Source organism: Lacerta agilis, chromosome 3 (genome assembly GCF_009819535.1).
Source record: "Lacerta agilis isolate rLacAgi1 chromosome 3, rLacAgi1.pri, whole genome shotgun sequence".
Lineage (NCBI taxonomy): Eukaryota > Metazoa > Chordata > Lepidosauria > Squamata > Lacertidae > Lacerta > Lacerta agilis.
Genome location: NC_046314.1, coordinates 114,993,293 through 115,010,322, shown reverse-complemented (window position 1 = coordinate 115,010,322; position 17,030 = coordinate 114,993,293). Strand labels below are relative to the sequence as shown.

Here is a 17,030-nt window from a genome sequence, read left to right as displayed (position 1 = left end):
AGAAACCCTTCTGGGTCCCCACATTAAAATTCCTCCTTGGTCTCCCTACTGGCCTAGCATGACTAACCTGGCCAGTTAGCCCTGGTGATCCCACTGATGTTTGTTTTTTATGCTGTTTTTAAAGTTGTTTTAATCATTGTCTTATATTTGTTGTTAGCTGCCCTGAGCCCGGTTTTTGGATTGGGAAGGGCAGGGTAGAAATATTATTATTATTATTATTATTATTATTATTATTATTATTATTATTGCCGGTGGAAAACATGTCAATGATTTGTGGGTTTGTCCTTGTTTGTCATCCTTTTCTTAACTGTCTTGCTTTCAGGGATATTCCGATGCCTCTCGTCAGTTCTGGAGTAGAGCACGGTAACTTGAGGGAACTCGCTCTGGCCAGGATGAAAGACCTGGGGACGGAGGTAAAATGTGGTGTTCCAATTGATCTTCTCTGATGTCTCCTTCCTGCCTGTTCCAGAGATGAACTGACTCCCGTGTGAAGTGTGCTTTGTTCCCAGGAATGGCACAGGAGTAGGGCTGCAGCCCCCCACCCAACAAGAGCTTGTGGGCAGGGGGCAGGGAAACATTTCCAAATTTTGCATGGTCTTTTGGGCACTACGCCACCTTGCCCCCCCCCTCAAACTCAGCCGGGACACCTGAGCAGAGGCTTGACAGCCATCTGTCAGGAATGCTTTGGTGGTGTTTCCTGCTTGGCAGGGGGTTGGACTGGATGGCCCTTGTGGTCTCTTCCAACTCTAGGATTCTATGATGGCTCGTTGCTCTTACGATTGGAAGAGAAGTCTCTGCTGATCAAATCCGGACATGCATGTCTGTTCATTTCATAAAAATTATGCAACACTCAATTGTAAAAACAAAACAAAAAAAACCTCAAAGCAATATAGGAAAAAAACGAAACAGTAAAATTGTCACTAAGAAGAAATAACAGTTAAAGAGTTTTTGAGAAGTTAAAATAACAGTAGACTATAAAAGCAGATTAAAACTCGCACCAGCTTTCTAAAACATTTAGGCAGGCTTGTCTAGACAAGGATGTTTTCTGCAGGCAAAAATTGAAGGCCTCTGCCTGGTGTCAAGAGGCAGGGAGTTCCCAAGTGTAGGTGCTGCCACACTAGAAGATCAAGATGTTGCAAATGCAGAACGGGTCTTGCGTGGTACCTGTTAACGGCGGCAGTTCCGCAGATCAAAGGCTTCGAATGGGTGCATGTGGGGCAAGAGGATCTCGCAGGTGATCTGATCTCAAGTTGCTATGGGCTTTGCATACTCATAGTACAGGCGAAACTCGAAAAATTAGAATATCGTGGAAAGGTTCATTTCTTTCAGTAATTCAACTTAAAAGGTGAAGCTAATATATGAGATAGACTCATGACATGCAAAGCGAGATATGTCAAGCCTTTGCTTGTTATAATTGTGATGATTATGGCGCACAGCTGATGAGAACCCCAAATTCACAATTTCAACTGTACGCCATAATCATCACAATTATAACAAATAAAGGCTTGACATATTTCGATTTGCATGTCGTGAGACTATCTCATATATTAAACTCCAGTAGCTAATAAAATAGGAAATTCTTTCCAGTAGCACCTTAGAGACCAACTGAGTTTGTTCTTGGTATGAGCTTTCGTGTGCATGCACACTTCTTCAGAAGTGTGTATCTGAAGAAGTGTGCATGCACACGAAAGCTCATACCAAGAACAAACTCAGTTGGTCTCTAAGGTGCTACTGGAAAGAATTTCCTATTTTGTTTCGACTATGGCAGACCAACACGGCTACCCACCTGTAACTGGAACTCCAGTAGCTAATGAAAACAATTGCTTACATAAATGGACTTTTCCACGATATTCTAATTTTTCGAGTTTCACCTGTAACACCTTGAACCTGGCCCAGTAGCAAATCGGCAGCCGGCGCAGACCTCTGAGCACAGGTGTTGCATGCTGACGAGACCTCGCTCCCGTCAGCAATTGCGCTGCAGCATTCTGCACTCTTGAGAAGAGAAGACTCCCTGGAAAAGACCCTGATGTTGGGAAAGATGGAGGGCACAAGGAGAAGGGGACGACAGAGGATGAGATGGTTGGACGGTGTTCTTGAAGCGACTAGCATGAGTTTGGCCAAACTGCGAGAGGCAGTGAAGGATAGGGGTGCCTGGCGTGCTCTGGTCCATGGGGTCACGAAGAGTCGGACACGACTGAACGACTGAACAACAACAACAATTCTGCACTCGCTGCAGCTTCCAGATCAAGAACGCAGAACTGGTGTGTGGGTGCATCAGAGATTAGATCTTAATTGCAGGGTCTGCCCAGCACAGTGAGAATCCACAGACTTCTCAACACAGCTAGGTTTGGTTAAACTGCCACTTCATACATTTTGGACATGAGAAGTTCTGGACATGACTTATATTTGCTTGTTTTGATGTGGGGAGGTGTCCTTTCTCCTTAAGGTCACCCTTCCCCACCCTGGTGCCCTGGCACAGCTCTGGTGGCTGGGGCTGATGGGGATTGTACCCCAAAACCTCCGGAGGGCGCCAGGTTGGGGAAGACCCCCTTAGATCACAGATCCCGTCCGCACACTGGTTTCACTCCATCTGGTTTTCTGCAGGCAAAGACATTTCCTCCTGCATCCTCATTCATTTATGTGCGTATGAAGATGAATATCCTGCCCACCGGCTCACAGTCAAGCTCTCGGAATGGCTTGCAATTAGAAATAAAACAACAAGAGCGTCATCAGACTATAATGGCGCAGCTGAAAATGGCAGCGGCCATAAAAAAAAGCAGATAACAGATTCGGATAAATATGAAAAGGTTCTTCGCCTGGCGCTGGAAGGATAAAAGGCTTGCCCCATGCGTGGCTCTCCCGAGACCAGAGTTCAACAGGCAATCCTTCCCGTGGGGTGAAATGGGTCGTGACCAAGAGACAGCAGCACCTGAGGCATGTGAGGACAGGTGATGCTGGTTAAACCAACCCTTTGACCTGCTCCAGGTCATAGAATCCTAGAGTTGGAAGAGACCACAAGGGCCATCCAATCCAACCCCCTGCCAAGCAGGAAACACCACCAAAGCATTCCTGACAGATGGCTGTCAAGCCTCTGCTTAAAGACCTCCAAAGAAGGAGACTCCACCACACTCCTTGGCAGCAAATTCCACTGCCGAACAGCTCTCACTGTCAGGAAGTTCTCACTGTCAGGTCGTTAGGAACTGGCCTAATATGTTATGACCCTTTGGACCAATCCTAATCAAGCCTCTTGCAGTGAAGTTCTGGACCACCAGAAACTTCTAGTTGGTCTTCAAGGGCAGCCCAACACACAAAGCACTGCAGCGGTCTTACTCAAGTTCTGCAAACCTTCAGGTTACAAGTGGCCAGACTTTCTCTCTCCCAGAAGGGTCACATCTGGTGTCCTTTGTGGCCCAGATCTATCACCTGAACAGTCAGAACTAATTCCCAAGCTGTGAACTTTATCTTTTAAGGCAGGATGGCTAGCATGTGTCCTTCCAGATGTTTTCGGACCCAAACTGCCATCTCTGCCAGCTTGTATGGCCAGTAGTCGGGGCTGGTGAGAGTTGTCCATGCCTATCCAGAATACTTTGAAGATGTCACACGTCTAGGTACCAAGGACAGGTGGTTTGCCTGGCCTGATAGGTCAAGGTCAAGGTGTTCTAGATAGGGGACTCTTTTGACGCCCTCCCTATTTACTCACATCAGATTTCTGCGCCTGGAAATTGTCATTAATAGCCCCCTCCTGCATTCCGAAGGAACTTGCTCAAGAGTTTCTCTGCAGATCATTATATTACTGCTCTGCCTTCCGGTTCTATCTCTCTCCAGCATGGAACACAGTGAGAGTTAGCACCTCATTCTGTGCCTTGGTGCTTTACATCAAATGGCACATTTTCTCCTGAGATGCATATTTGCTCAGCGAAACCGGTGCCAATCAGTATGTCCTTTTTTTGCATCTTGAAACACCAAGGATTGGGCTTTTGTTTTTCCCAGAGATGCATTAGGGACGGATCGGTGAGCATTTTTATTTTGAAGCCTCCCCATTTGAAATGATCGGGTTAAGAAGTCTATCCCAACTTCATTTTAAACTCTGGAGGTGATTATGGGGAGTGCAGTGTCCCTTATCCTGTCTGTCTCTCTCTTGCATAATTGCCACCCGCCTCTCTCCTTTCCCCCCACCTAGTGTCGCGATGTGAGGACAAGAGAAGTCGGAATTCAAGAGATTCATCACAAAGTGAGACCTTATCAGGTAAAACTTGTTCCTTCTCAGCAGGCCTTGCTCTCTCTCTCTCTCTCTCTCTCTCTCTCTCTCTGTGATTTTTTCACAAAACCACATCAAAATTATTTTTTGTGAACACTGAGACAGGGAGACCAAGAAAGCAAGAATCATAGAATTGTAGCATTGGAAGGGACCCCGAGGGTCATCTAGTCCAACCCCCTGCAATGCAGGAATCGCAGCTAAAGTCTCCCTGATAGATGGACCATCCAACCTCTGCTTTAAAACCGCCAGTTCAGGAGAGTCCCCCACCTCCTGAGGAAGTGCGTCCCCACCACTGAATAGCTCCTACCATCAGAAGGTTCCCCCAAAAGTTCTCCTTTCTTGTCATTTTAATCCACCTACCCCGGAGCAGGAAAAAACAAGCTTGCGTCATCTTCCACGTGTCAGCCCTTCAGATATTAGTAGATGACTATTATCTCATGGCTCCAGGCTAAACACACCCAACTCCCTCAACTGTTCCTCATAAGGCTTGGTTTCCAAACCCTTGATCCTCTTGGTCGCCCTCCTCTGCGCAGTTTCCAGCTTGTCAAGACCTTTCTTAAATGGTGGCACCCAGAATTGGACACAGGACTCCAGGGACTATGACTTCCCTTGACCTGGACACCATACTCTTGAGGGTTTGCCTATAATCTATGTCAAAAAATACAGTTCCCCGAGTCAGCTTGTTAGTCCAAAAAACAGTGAATGTTGTCCCGCCAAGGGGCAGGGTTCTTTTGGAGTCTGGATCCAATGAACACACCAATGGAAGAAGAACAAATATGCTTTTATTTCTAGATACAATCAACAGCAGACAAATGTAGCATACCTGATAAAAGCCCAAGCACAATCTCCCCTCCTGCCACCCGGGGCCCCAAAGGAGCGGCGAGAGAGACCCCCACGCCAGGAAACCCACAGTACCTGGTCTGTGGCGAAGCCCAATCGGTCCCCTCCATTCCTTTGTTTATATAGTTAACTTAATAGGTTTGATTGATTCCACCTGGCTATCAGGTACCATTCCCAACTGGTCAGGCACCTGGGTGTGGCTTGGCTAAGATCATTGGCAGCTGAAGGTGTTCTCAACTAATTGTATCTTCCTCACCAGCAACTTATTACAGCTGGACATCTTCCTTTCGGCATGTACCATAGATAAGCATTACTTTGCTAATTTCAAGACTGAGGGTGGAAAAGGGAGGAGGATATGCCACCTGACTGCTCGTGATTACAAAGATATTCCGCGAGTTTCCACCACAAACCATAGCTGTCAAGTTTCGGATTTGAAAATAAGGGATCAGCAGTCTCACCTATCCTGGGGACAGTCACATGTCAGTGGTGGGCGGAGCCAGAAGCAAAAGTGGGCGGAGCAGCAATGTAAACTCCAAGCGGGCTCGGAGCGGAGCAAAGAGGAGGGCAGCCATGTGCTCCGTGCAATGGAACCCCATCGTCTTCTTGCCTGATCCCATCAAAACAGGACAGGAAGCAGCAGCTGCTCAAAGGCAGCCAGGCTCCGCCCACCAGCTAACCCTTGGCCGGCTGAGGGGCCCGGCAGCAACGGATAGGGGCTGATGCAGGGGGAGGAATACACCCCCCTGTAAGCACGGGAAACGGCTCCCACTTGCTTTGAGGGCTGAGGCTTTTCTCTCCAAGTAGGCGAGGTCTTCCCACCCAGTCCCTGGCCAGCAGGGGAGGAGCTGCTTCCATTAAAAACGGGAAATTTAAGGGAAATAAAAAATAAGGGAGAGCAGCGGGAAACTGCTTAAAATAAGGGAGAATCCCGGGGAAAATGGGATACTTGACAGAACTGCCACAAACGTATTTCAGTTGTAACATTTAAAATGGGTGGGGAGTTGCAGGCCAAGTTTGGCCGGTGGGCGGAGCAGGCCACTTGTCAGTCACCTGATGACCCAAGCGCTGCTAAGTGACCTTTTTTTTGGCCCACATGGTTCTTGCAGAACGCTCCACGCGATAGCATGACCCAGCAATAAGCTGAGAAGCCCCTGTCAAACTACAGCTGTTTTTGCATGGGACCCTGTCATCTTCTGGTACGACTGGGACAGATTCCCTGCCTGAAACTCTAGGCAGCTGCTGCCAGTCAGGGTCGACAATATGGAACTGGATGCACCCAATAGTCTGACTCGGGATAAGGTAGCTTCCTAGTAGTAGCAGTTTGTTTATATCCCACCTTTTCCCCTGACTCCAGGCACCTTACAGATAGAAGCAAGAATCACTAGTGACATACGGAAAAAAACAATCATTAAAAACAATTAAATATTAATCCAAATAAAACTATACAGAGCCAGCTTAGCCAGCTTAGCCCAGCAGTTCCATCGACCAACGCGTAGCTTGGATTTGGCAATCGCCCACAGCTGAATGAATGAATGAATAAATAAATACTATACACACATAGAGATTTCACTTTCTTGGGTTCCATGATCACTGCAGATGGTGACAGCAGTCACGAAATCAGAAGACGCCTGCTTCTTGGGAGAAAAGCAATGACAAACCTAGACAGCATCTTAAAAAGCAAAGACATCACCTTGCCGACAAAAGTCCGTATAGTTAAAGCTATGGTTTTCCCAGTAGTAATGTACGGAAGTGAGAGCTGGACCATAAAGAAGGCTGATCGCCGTAGAATTGATGCTTTTGAATTATGGTGCTGGAGGAGACTCTTGAGAGTCCCGTGGACTGCAAGAAGATCAAACCTATCCATTCTCAAAGAAATCAGCCCTGAGTACTCACTAGAAGGACAGATCCTGAAGTTGAGGCTCCAGTACTTTGGCCACCTCATGAGAAGAGAAGACTCCCTAGAAAAGACCCTGATGTTGGGAAAGATGGAGGGCACAAGGAGAAGGGGACGACAGAGGATGAGATGGTTGGACAGTGTTCTTGAAGCTACTAACATGAGTTTGGCCAAACTGCGAGAGGCAGTGAAGGATAGGCGTGCCTGGCGTACTCTGGTCCATGGGGTCACGAAGAGTCGGACACGACTGAACGACTGAACAACAAATACACACATATGAAATCAGTTTAAGCAATCCTATTTTACTTTCCTATTTACTCCTATGGTGCTGGAGGAGACTCTTGAGAGTCCCATGGACTGCAAGAAGATCAAACCTATCCATTCTCAAAGAAATCAGCCCTGAGTACTCACTAGAAGGACAGATCCTGAAGTTGAGGCTCCAGTACTTTGGCCACCTCATGAGAAGAGAAGACTCCCTAGAAAAGACCCTGATGTTGGGAAAGATGGAGGGCACAAGGAGAAGGGGACGACAGAGGATGAGATGGTTGGACAGTGTTCTCGAAGCTACCAACATGAGTTTGGCCAAACTGCGAGAGGCAGTGAAGGATAGGCGTGCCTGGCGTGCTCTGGTCCATGAGGTCACGAAGAGTCGGACACGACTGAACAACAACTGGACGTTTCATTATGTTGCTGCTGATCGTTGATTGTAAGCTGCTTTAGGATTCGTTTGAGTGGAAAGCAGCATAGAAACAGGTGAAATAAATGCAGATCAATCAGTCAAAACATCTGGAGTGCACAAAGTTGTGCAAGATTGATCGAGCATAATTGATCCTGGAAGGCCATGGAGGGTCTTATGGTCTGGACCTTCGGTTGTTGTTTTTTCTTCTCTCTCTCTCTCTCTCTTTTAATGTTGGCAATGTTCAGGACGTTCTTCCTTGAATGCCTGACCTGCCAAGGGTCTTTGGGAAGCATGGGTGTGTGATTTCCACAAATGCTTTCTCATTTAAAGTTCCAACACCAGCTTCCCTTGTGTGAAAATACAATAATCTCACCTTCAGCTCTTATCTGATGCTGCTGAAAATCCATCTGCAGCGAGGCGGACGAATGTGAAGCGATTTCACACACACACAAACACACACACACACACACACACACACACACACGCTCCGCTCAAAGCCCCACGCAGACAATTGCCTGCACGGCCGTGAAATTGACTTGGGGCTCCTTCGAGGGCTGCACAATTACGATCACCCCCATGGTTGCCACCTCAATTTTATTTTATTTTTTTAGTCAGCTTCTCAGGCCTTTCTCCTCCTCTTCCTCTCTTTCGAACAGGTTGAACTGATCCGGAGAGACTACGTGGCCAACGGCGGATGGGAGACCTTCCTATCCTATGAGGACCCAGAGCAGGACATCCTGATCGGCCTGCTGCGATTGCGGAAGTGTTCGGAGGAGACGTTCCGCGCGGAGCTGAAGGGGGGCGTCTCCATCGTCCGAGAGCTTCACGTCTATGGGAGCGTGGTCCCCGTCAGCAGCCGGGACCCCTCGAAATTCCAGCACCAGGTACCTGAAGCCTCCCTATATATATATATAATTTTCAAATTAACTAGATCGGGGTGGTCTATTTCTATGAAACGCTCTTCCCAGGGAGGTCCCTCTGGCACCTTCATTATATACCAGTAGTTTTAGGCGCCAGGTGAAAATTCATGGAGGAGAGGGCTATGGTTGGCTCTGCTATGCCCTCCACAGTTGGAAGCAGCAATGCTTCTGTATGCCAATTTCTGGAAACCACAGGAGGGGAGAGAGTTGCTCTTGTGTTCGAATCCTGCTTGCAGTATTCCCATGTGCAGCTGGGTGGCCACTGTGCCCCAGGCCTGATCCAGCAGTCTCTCCTTATTTTCTTGCGCAATGCATTGCATGTCTTTGAAGAATATTCAGATATGGCGGCACAGCAGCTAGGTAGTTAGTTGGCATTTTTCAGGATTCACTGGCTTCCAGTTATTTATTTTATACCACGTTCCTTTTAACGCCCCTTTTCAGCCCGTGAGAGAAGTGGGCCATAAAAATCTTGTTATATTTCAAAGAAGAACGAACACGCGCAAACAGAGAAATAAACCAATTTAAAAGCAGGACAGGTAAAAAAAAAATTTCAACGGCAGAAACTACATTGATCTTGGCGCATGCGAAGGCCAGGAAAAACCCAAGTGAATGTAACGGGTGAATATTCCAGATATGGGGCACCACAGCACCCAAGGGCGCTATCTGGGGTCAATCCCTTCCTCATTGGCAGCAGGAGGGACCCAGAGAACCCTAACCCAGCAAATAAACATAATTCACAAGGCACAGTTTGAAGCGGTGGCTTGGAGCCCGAGCACCCCATAAGGAATCAGCCTGTTCCTCAAGGTTGTCCTCTGAGACAGTGTTTTTCAACCTTTTTTGGGCAAAGGCACACTTGTTTCATGAAAAAAATCACGCGGCACACCACCATTAGAAAATGTTAAAAAATTTAACTCTGTGCCTATATTGACTATATATAAAGTAATTCTCTTGAATTTTTCAATTTTTCCCACGGTACACCAGGCAACATCTCGCGGCACACTAGTGTGCCGCGGAACAGTGGTTGAAAAACACTGCTCTGAGACGTGGCCCCAGGTATCTCCTATGCTCCAGAGAGGGTTGGATATTCATTCATTCATTCATTCATTCATTCATATCCTGCCCTCCCTCCCAAAGGAGCCCAGGGTGGAAAGCATGTTAGTGATAAAAATCATTGTTATATTCATTATATCCTGCCTTTTCCGCAGTGGGGACTCAAGGCAGCTTACCAATAAATAAATAAACCAGGTAAAATTCATATAAAATTGTTTAAAAAGGAATCAAACTCCAATAGAATTAAAACAATATTTCAAAAATTATTAAAACACAGACATGGACCACAGATGAGTAAATATGCCACAATTAACACCCCAAAGCACAGGTACTGCTTGAATATGATCCTCAGTGGCCAGGCCCTTTGGGCTTTTAGGCCCAGGCTATGATTCCAGCATTGCAGTGGGTTGGACTAGATGACCCTTGGGTCCCCTTCCAACTCCACAGTTCTATCAATATTCTTCCATATGAACCCGCCCAGTCTTTGGGGTCTGGGGGGGGGTCCTTCTCCCAGTCCCACCCCCCCTTACAGGTCTGCTTGGCTGCGACGCGGGAGAGGGCCTTCTCTGTGGTGGCTCCTTCCAAGGAACTTTGGAACTCCCTTCCTAGAGATGCTAGACTGGCTCCTTCTTTGCTGTACTTGCAACGGGCAGGTGAAGACGGTCTTATTCCGGCAGGCCTTTGGGAACTGACTGTATTGTTAAGGGAAGGTCTTTTAATAGTGCTGCCCCGTTTTTATTGAATGTATTTTAATAAATATTTTTTAATATTATTTTAACTCCATTAGAGTTTAATTGCTTTTCTGACTGCAAGCTTTTCTACGCTTTCCGCATTTTATCTGTCTTGTTTTAATTTGTGTAAGCTGCCTTGCGTCTCAGGCGGGCAAGGCAGGATGTAAATAAATACAATTACCAAAATAATAATTTTAGATGGTGGAGTAGAGGAACGCTCCTTGTTTCCTTTCCACCTGAATCCTCCGGGGCTGATGTTTTAATTTCACTATTGTCTTCGTGTGGGTTTTTTTCTATTTTTATTTTTGAATGGTTTTGTTTTAAATTAAGCGTTCTCCGCCTGCTGCATGTGCATTAGGATGCAACTTCTGTGTTTGATAGTAATGACTCCGGGCAACAAGGCAGAAGCGGTAAAATGGAATTTGCGCGTTTGGCCGGGGGGGGGGAGAGAGGCGTGGAGGAGAAGAGCGAGAGAGAGAGAGAGCAGAAAATGAATGCTTACCTCCTGAAAGCGAAATTTCTAAAGCCGGCAGCGGAAAAATGGTTGACGCACGTGGAAGGTGGAAGGGGGAGGAAAATCAATTGACTGGAGCCCAGCGCTAACAAATTGAAATAGATTGGAAATGGAGACTTGGGCGCGTGACGCACAAATGTGGGCTGAAGGAATGTTTATTGGCGGGGGGGGGGCAGCCATCAGTACCCTAAAAATGAATATTCCCCACACTACACACACAAATAAACACACACTCACTTCTTCCCCAAAGCTGTATACTAGAGGCTGGTATGTTTCGCATAAGAGAGACCCCCCCGTGTGCGAGAATAATGCTCTTGTTCCATGCAGATGGGCCCGTTTTTGTTTGAGGCACGGTTGCACCCACTTCAGAAACCCTCTCCGACTGTCCTTGTGGACGCAGCAAAGGCAGACTTTGCAAATCGTCCTCCCAGCTGCGGCTTGCAGGATTTCCCGGGCCGATTCGCACTGCCGTTTTTTTGCACTTGGGAGGCAGCCGCAAAGGCAACAGGAGCCCGAGTGCCTCCAGATTTTAGGCAAGCTGGCCGCAAATTGTGCAAACACCCCGGGCGGTAGTTTGCAAACGCCAGACTCTCCTGAAAGCGGGTTTACGGCAAGTCCCGTTCGGGGTGCCTTTTTATTTACCTTGTTTTTATTTTGCAAGACTTGACGGAGAAAGGGGGAGAAACCTCAAAGCAGTTTGCAGAAAAGAGGAAGGATAAAACAATAAATTTATCAAGGAGTAGAGTTAATAGCAACCTAAGACTTTCGAAAATTCTTTCTAGTAGCACCTTAGAGACCAACTGAGTTTGTTCCTGGTATGAGCTTTTTTGCATGCACACGAAAGCTCATACCAGGAACAAACTCAGTTGGTCTCTAAGGTGCTACTAGAAAGAATTTTCGATTTTGTTTTGACTATGGCAGACCAACACGGCTACCCACCTGTAACTAAGACTTTTGAAACGCTAATACGATTAAAACTTGGAGCATGGGAAAAGCTGCCTCGGCTGAAGCTGGGCAGGGACCGTTTTCCGAACCTGAGGGCCATATTTCCTTCTGGCCAACCTCCCAAGGGCCACGTGTCAGAGGTGGGTGGAGCCAGAGGGGGAAGTGGGCGGAGCCACAGCTGCTAATGTTATGTCTGTACAGCAGGCTGGTTTCCGCACACACCTTTCTCTGTCCCCCATTCAGACAAGCGAGAAGCAGTATGGGAATTTAAAAGCACATTCCAGCCAGGGAAGGGAGTGGCCTGGGGAGGGTTCTGGGGGCCAGGTGGCCTGGCCCTTCGAAGGTTACCCAACCCTTGTTTAAATAAATTTTTAAAATCCAGACTCCATTTGTGCATTCAGAGGTTTCCTGCACTGCAAGCTGGCATGTCCCAGCAAAACCACCTCAAGATTACTTGGGAAACAAAAGAGAAATATTTGGAGTGGTTTTTTTTTATTAATCATCTCTGCTGTCACGCTGCCTTTTTCACGTCCGCCCGCAAGTACTTCTGTGACCTCCGTTCCCCCATTCCACCAGCAAGAGCTTTTTTAAACAAACAAACTCCCTGCTAATCCCTAAATTACGAGTTCCTTGCAATCTGGAACACACACTCACCTGCCTTCCTTCCTCTTCTCTAGGGATTTGGGATGCTGCTGATGGAGGAGGCGGAGAGAATCGCTAAGGAAGAGCATGGGTCGTGGAAGATCGCCGTCATTTCAGGTACGCCAGGCAAATTTGCCTCCCACTTTTAACAACGGGGGGGGGGGGGCCTGCAGCAAAATTGCGCGAGGTGTCGCGCTCTGGCTCAACGCTGCCCCCTTGCAGCACACTCCATTCCTCCCCCCTCCCATTTGGTTCCCTTGCCCGCCCTCGAGAGCCAGTTTGGTGTAGTGGTTAAGAGCAGCAGACTCGTAATCTGGGGAACCGGGTTCGTGTCTGCACTCCTCCACATGCAGCTGCTGGGTGACCTTGGGCTAGTCACACTTCTCTGAAGTCTCTCAGCCCCACTCACCTCACAGAGTGTTTGTTGTGGGGGAGGAAGGGAAAGGAGAATGTTAGCCGCTTTGAGACTCCTTCGGGTAGTGAAAAGCGGGATATCAAATCCAAACTCTTCTTCTTCTTCAAACTCTTCCAAAGACTTTCTCCTACTCCTGTAAACGTTTCGGTTCTCGAGACTGTTTATACCTCACTCTTGATTATTTTATTTTACGAACACTGTTGATATCAGGCAGGCACCTGATTTGCAATCCCCGATTTGCACAGGAATTGTGTTCCCGGTCATCGCCCACAATGGCGGAGCATGCGTAACGCCCTCCGACCCCTTTTCCAGCCACTTCCTAGTCGCCGCAATGCACACATGCGCAGTCACTCGCCAGTTGGGCATGAGCAAATCGGTCATTTACCTGTACTGTCCAGCACCTGCTAAAAGCATTCCTGTTTAGGCAAGTGCACCCAGGCATTTAGAAAGTGGATGCGAGTTTTAATCTGTTTTTGGTCTGTGGTTATTCAAAGTCTCAAATTGTTATTACTTCTTCCTGTTGAGACTGGCCAAGACAAATTTAAATCTTGTCGTGCAAATTTGTGACGTGACCAAATTTGGTATACCGAGTACGGTTCTGGTTGCCTCGCCTCAGGAAGGATATTGCAGCGTTGGGAAAGGTTCAGAAAAGGGCAAAAGGGAGCAAGAAACTCCCCTGTGAAGAAAGTTTGCAGTGTTTGGGGCTTTTTCGTATCAAGAGAAGTCAAGTAGGAGGTGAGGTTTATACAATTATACATGGCATGGAGAAAGCGAATAGCGAAAAGCCTTTTCTCCTTCTCTCATAATGCTAAAACTCGCGTGCATCCAATGAAGCTGGATTTTGGAAGGATCGGGGCAGATAAAAGTCCTTCACGCAGCATGTAGCTAACCTGTGGAACTCCCTGCCACAGGAGGCAGTGATGGCCACCAATCTGGACGGCTTTAAAAGAGGAGTAGACAAATTCATGGAGGAGGAGAGGGTTATGGATGGAGCCAGTGTGGTGTAGTGGTTAAGAGCGGTAGACTCGTAATCTGGGGAACCGGGTTCGTGTCTCCACTCCTCCACATGCAGCTGCTGGGTGACCTTGGGCTAGTCACACTTCTCTGAAGTCTCTCAGCCCCACTCACCTCACAGAGTGTTTGTTGTGGGGGAGGAAGGGAAAGGAGAATGTTAGCCGCTTTGAGACTCCTTCGGGTAGTGAAAAGCGGGATATCAAATCCAAACTCTTCTTCCTAGCTACAATGGCTCGGCTCTGCCTCCACAGTTGGAGACCTCCATGATTCTGAATCCCAGTTGCTGGAAACCACAGAAGGGGAGAGGGCGCTTGTGCTCAGGTCCTGCTTGCGGGTTTCCCAAAGGCATCTATCTGGTCTGCCACTGTATATAACGGCAATAAGAAGAAGAAGAAGAGTTTGGATTTGATATCCCGCTTCATCACTACCCGAAGGAGTCTCAAAGCGGCTAACATTCTCCTTTCCCTTCCTCCCCCACAACAAACACTCTGTGAGGTGAGTGGGGCTGAGAGACTTCAGAGAAGTGTGACTAGCCCAAGGTCACCCAGCAGCTGCATGGGGAGGAGCGGGGAAGAGAACCCGGTTCACCAGATTACAAGTCTACCACTCTTAACCACTACACCACACTGGCTCTCCAGCCAACATGAAAAACAACGCAATATACAATTTATGTTGTCCAAATCTGCCATTTTAAACCATTGCATGTATTAAAGTCAGATCTTAAAATGGTGTTACATTGGTGCAGGCCAGGTAATGCACCTTCTATTGCTGTTTTCCTGTGACTTCAGGAAGGCCTCTGTCCTTTTCGGCAAGAGCAGAAGGAAGAAAAATAATAATCACAGAATCACAAGAGTTGGAAGTGACCCCGAGGGTCATCTAGTCCAACCCCCTGCAATGCAGGAATCCCAGCTAAAGCATCCATGACAGATGGCCATCCAACCTCTGCTTAAAAACCTTCAAGGAAGGAGAGCCCACCACCTCTCGTGGGAGTCTGTTCCAGTGCCAAACAGCTCTTACTGTCAGAAAGTTTTTTTTTTTAATGTTTAGTTGGAATCTCCTTTCTTGTAACTTGAAGCCATGGGTTCGAGTCCTACCCTCCAGAGCAGGAGAATCCCGACAAGCGGTTGCCTGAAGCTTTCCTCAAAGGCCTGTTCTGATCCTTTCCATGAGTTTCATGAGTGGTACTCATAGAATCCTAGAGTTGGAAGAGACCACAAGGGCCATCCAGTCCAACCCCCTGCCAAGCAGGAAACACCATCAAAGCATTCCTGACAGATGGCTGTCAAGCCTCCGCTTAGAGACCTCCAAAGAAGGAGACTCCACCACACTCCTTGGCAGCAAATCCCACTGTCCACTGTCCAACAGCTCTTAATGTCAGGAAGTTCTTCCTAATGTTTAGGTGGAATCTTCTTTCTTGTAGTTTGAATCCATTGCCCCGTGTCCCCTTCTCTGGAGCAGCAGAAAGCAACCTTTCTCCCTCCTCTAGATGACATCCTTTTATATATTTGAACATGGCTATCATATCACCCCTTAACCTTCTCTTCTCCAGAAGATTGAAGATGAGGCGAGCAGGGAGACTGCCTCCCTCCTAACCCGGCCGCTGCGCTCGATGAGTTCTATTGGGGATGAGAACGCTCCGTTTGGCTAAAAAGCACACCGTGACAGAAAGTAGAGAGGAGCTGTTAAGCGAAAGGGCTCGTTGACGCCAATTTGAGACTGTATCTGAATGAACCGGGTGGAAATTGGGTAACCGTTCTCTCCTTGTGAGGGTTATAGGCATGGCAAGGGTCTCGTTCCAATGCTAATATCGCCAACCTGAGCATGCACCAGTGGGAAATGTAAAAGGGGAACGTTGTTCTTCCCCGATTGGGGAGCGGGGAGATGCAGCCGCAGTGTGAGCTCTGTGTTGAGCGGGCTTCTTTAGCTGCCTGCTTCTTTGAGCGAGCGCAATATTCCCAACCAGACGGTTGCGTTTTCTCTTCCTCCCCGAAGCTATCGGGATTCAGAACTGGGCTGTAAGAAAGAAAAGGGAAAGAGAGTCGGTCAAAGAGCTTTCCAAGAATAGAGGATTTCCAGCTGTTACCTGGGAAATGCAATCTAAAACGCTCAACTTCATCTGTGGGGTTTTATCACAAATAAAAATGCAGGCAGGGTTGACTTCTTGCGCTGGCGGAGATTATCTGGCTTTGTTAATTTCAGGAGGCGGGTGGGTGGGATGGGATATTTTCTTTTCCTCCTTCCTTTCTCCAAACCACCTTTCTGAGCGTTCACAATGCAGCAGCGAAATTATCGTGGCCTCCCTCACCAGCCAGCAGGAGTGGAAGTCTTGATTCATACATATACATATGTATGTACAGAGAGGTATGGAGCCTTCATCTCCATCCTGCCTTTGAAAAACAGCCAGATCTGCTTGGCCAGGAGCATGGTGCTGGTCTCCCCTGCAGAGAGTTTGCCTTGCCTGTTAGATTCCTTGGTGTGTGCTACAAACAATGCAAATTGTCAGCTATTTTGTCAGCTATTTAATTTGTCGGCTGGGTGGGTGGTAATCTGCAGGGACTGTTGGAGGGACTGCAGATCATTGTATTTTATGCATCGGGACCAGGGTGGATTTCATTTAAATCAAACTGATTTAAATCACGATTTAAATCACTAGTCGGTAAGGCTCAGGGTGGATTTAAATAAATAAAAAATCTGATTTAAATCGGATTTTTTTTATTTAAATCCACCCTGAGCCTTACTGACTAGTGATTTAAATCATGATTTAAATCAGTTTGAATTAAATCAAATCCACCCTGATCGGGACTAAGATGTTAAGAACACAAGAACATGCCAGTTGCTGGAAACCGTTGTTGTTGTTTAGTCGTTTACTCGTGTCCGACTCTTCGTGACCCCATGGACCAGACAGAGCACACCAGGCACTCCTGTTGTCCCCTTCTCCTTGTGCCCTCCATCTTTCCCAACATCAGGGTCTTTTCCAGGGAGTCTTCTCTTCTCATGAGGTGGCCAAAGTATTGGAGCCTCAGCTTCAGGATCTGTCCTTCCAGTGAGCACTCAGGGCTGATTTCCTTCAGAATGGATAGGTTTGATCTTCTTGCAGTCCATGGGACTCTCAAGAGTCTCCTCCAGCA

The 17,030-nt window shown here is 47.5% G+C and overlaps 1 protein-coding gene across 1 annotated transcript in view; it reads left to right on the top strand.

Annotated features, from left to right (window-relative positions):
- The window catches only part of ELP3 (elongator acetyltransferase complex subunit 3), a 100,105-nt gene that overhangs the window by 68,660 nt on the left and 14,415 nt on the right, over window positions 1-17,030 (top strand). Inside the window, exons 11-14 of the mRNA XM_033145196.1 lie at window positions 323-413; window positions 4,181-4,246; window positions 8,328-8,555; window positions 12,509-12,590. Coding sequence (XP_033001087.1) covers window positions 323-413; window positions 4,181-4,246; window positions 8,328-8,555; window positions 12,509-12,590 — 467 coding nt within the window. The remainder of the gene's footprint in view (window positions 1-322; window positions 414-4,180; window positions 4,247-8,327; window positions 8,556-12,508; window positions 12,591-17,030) is intronic.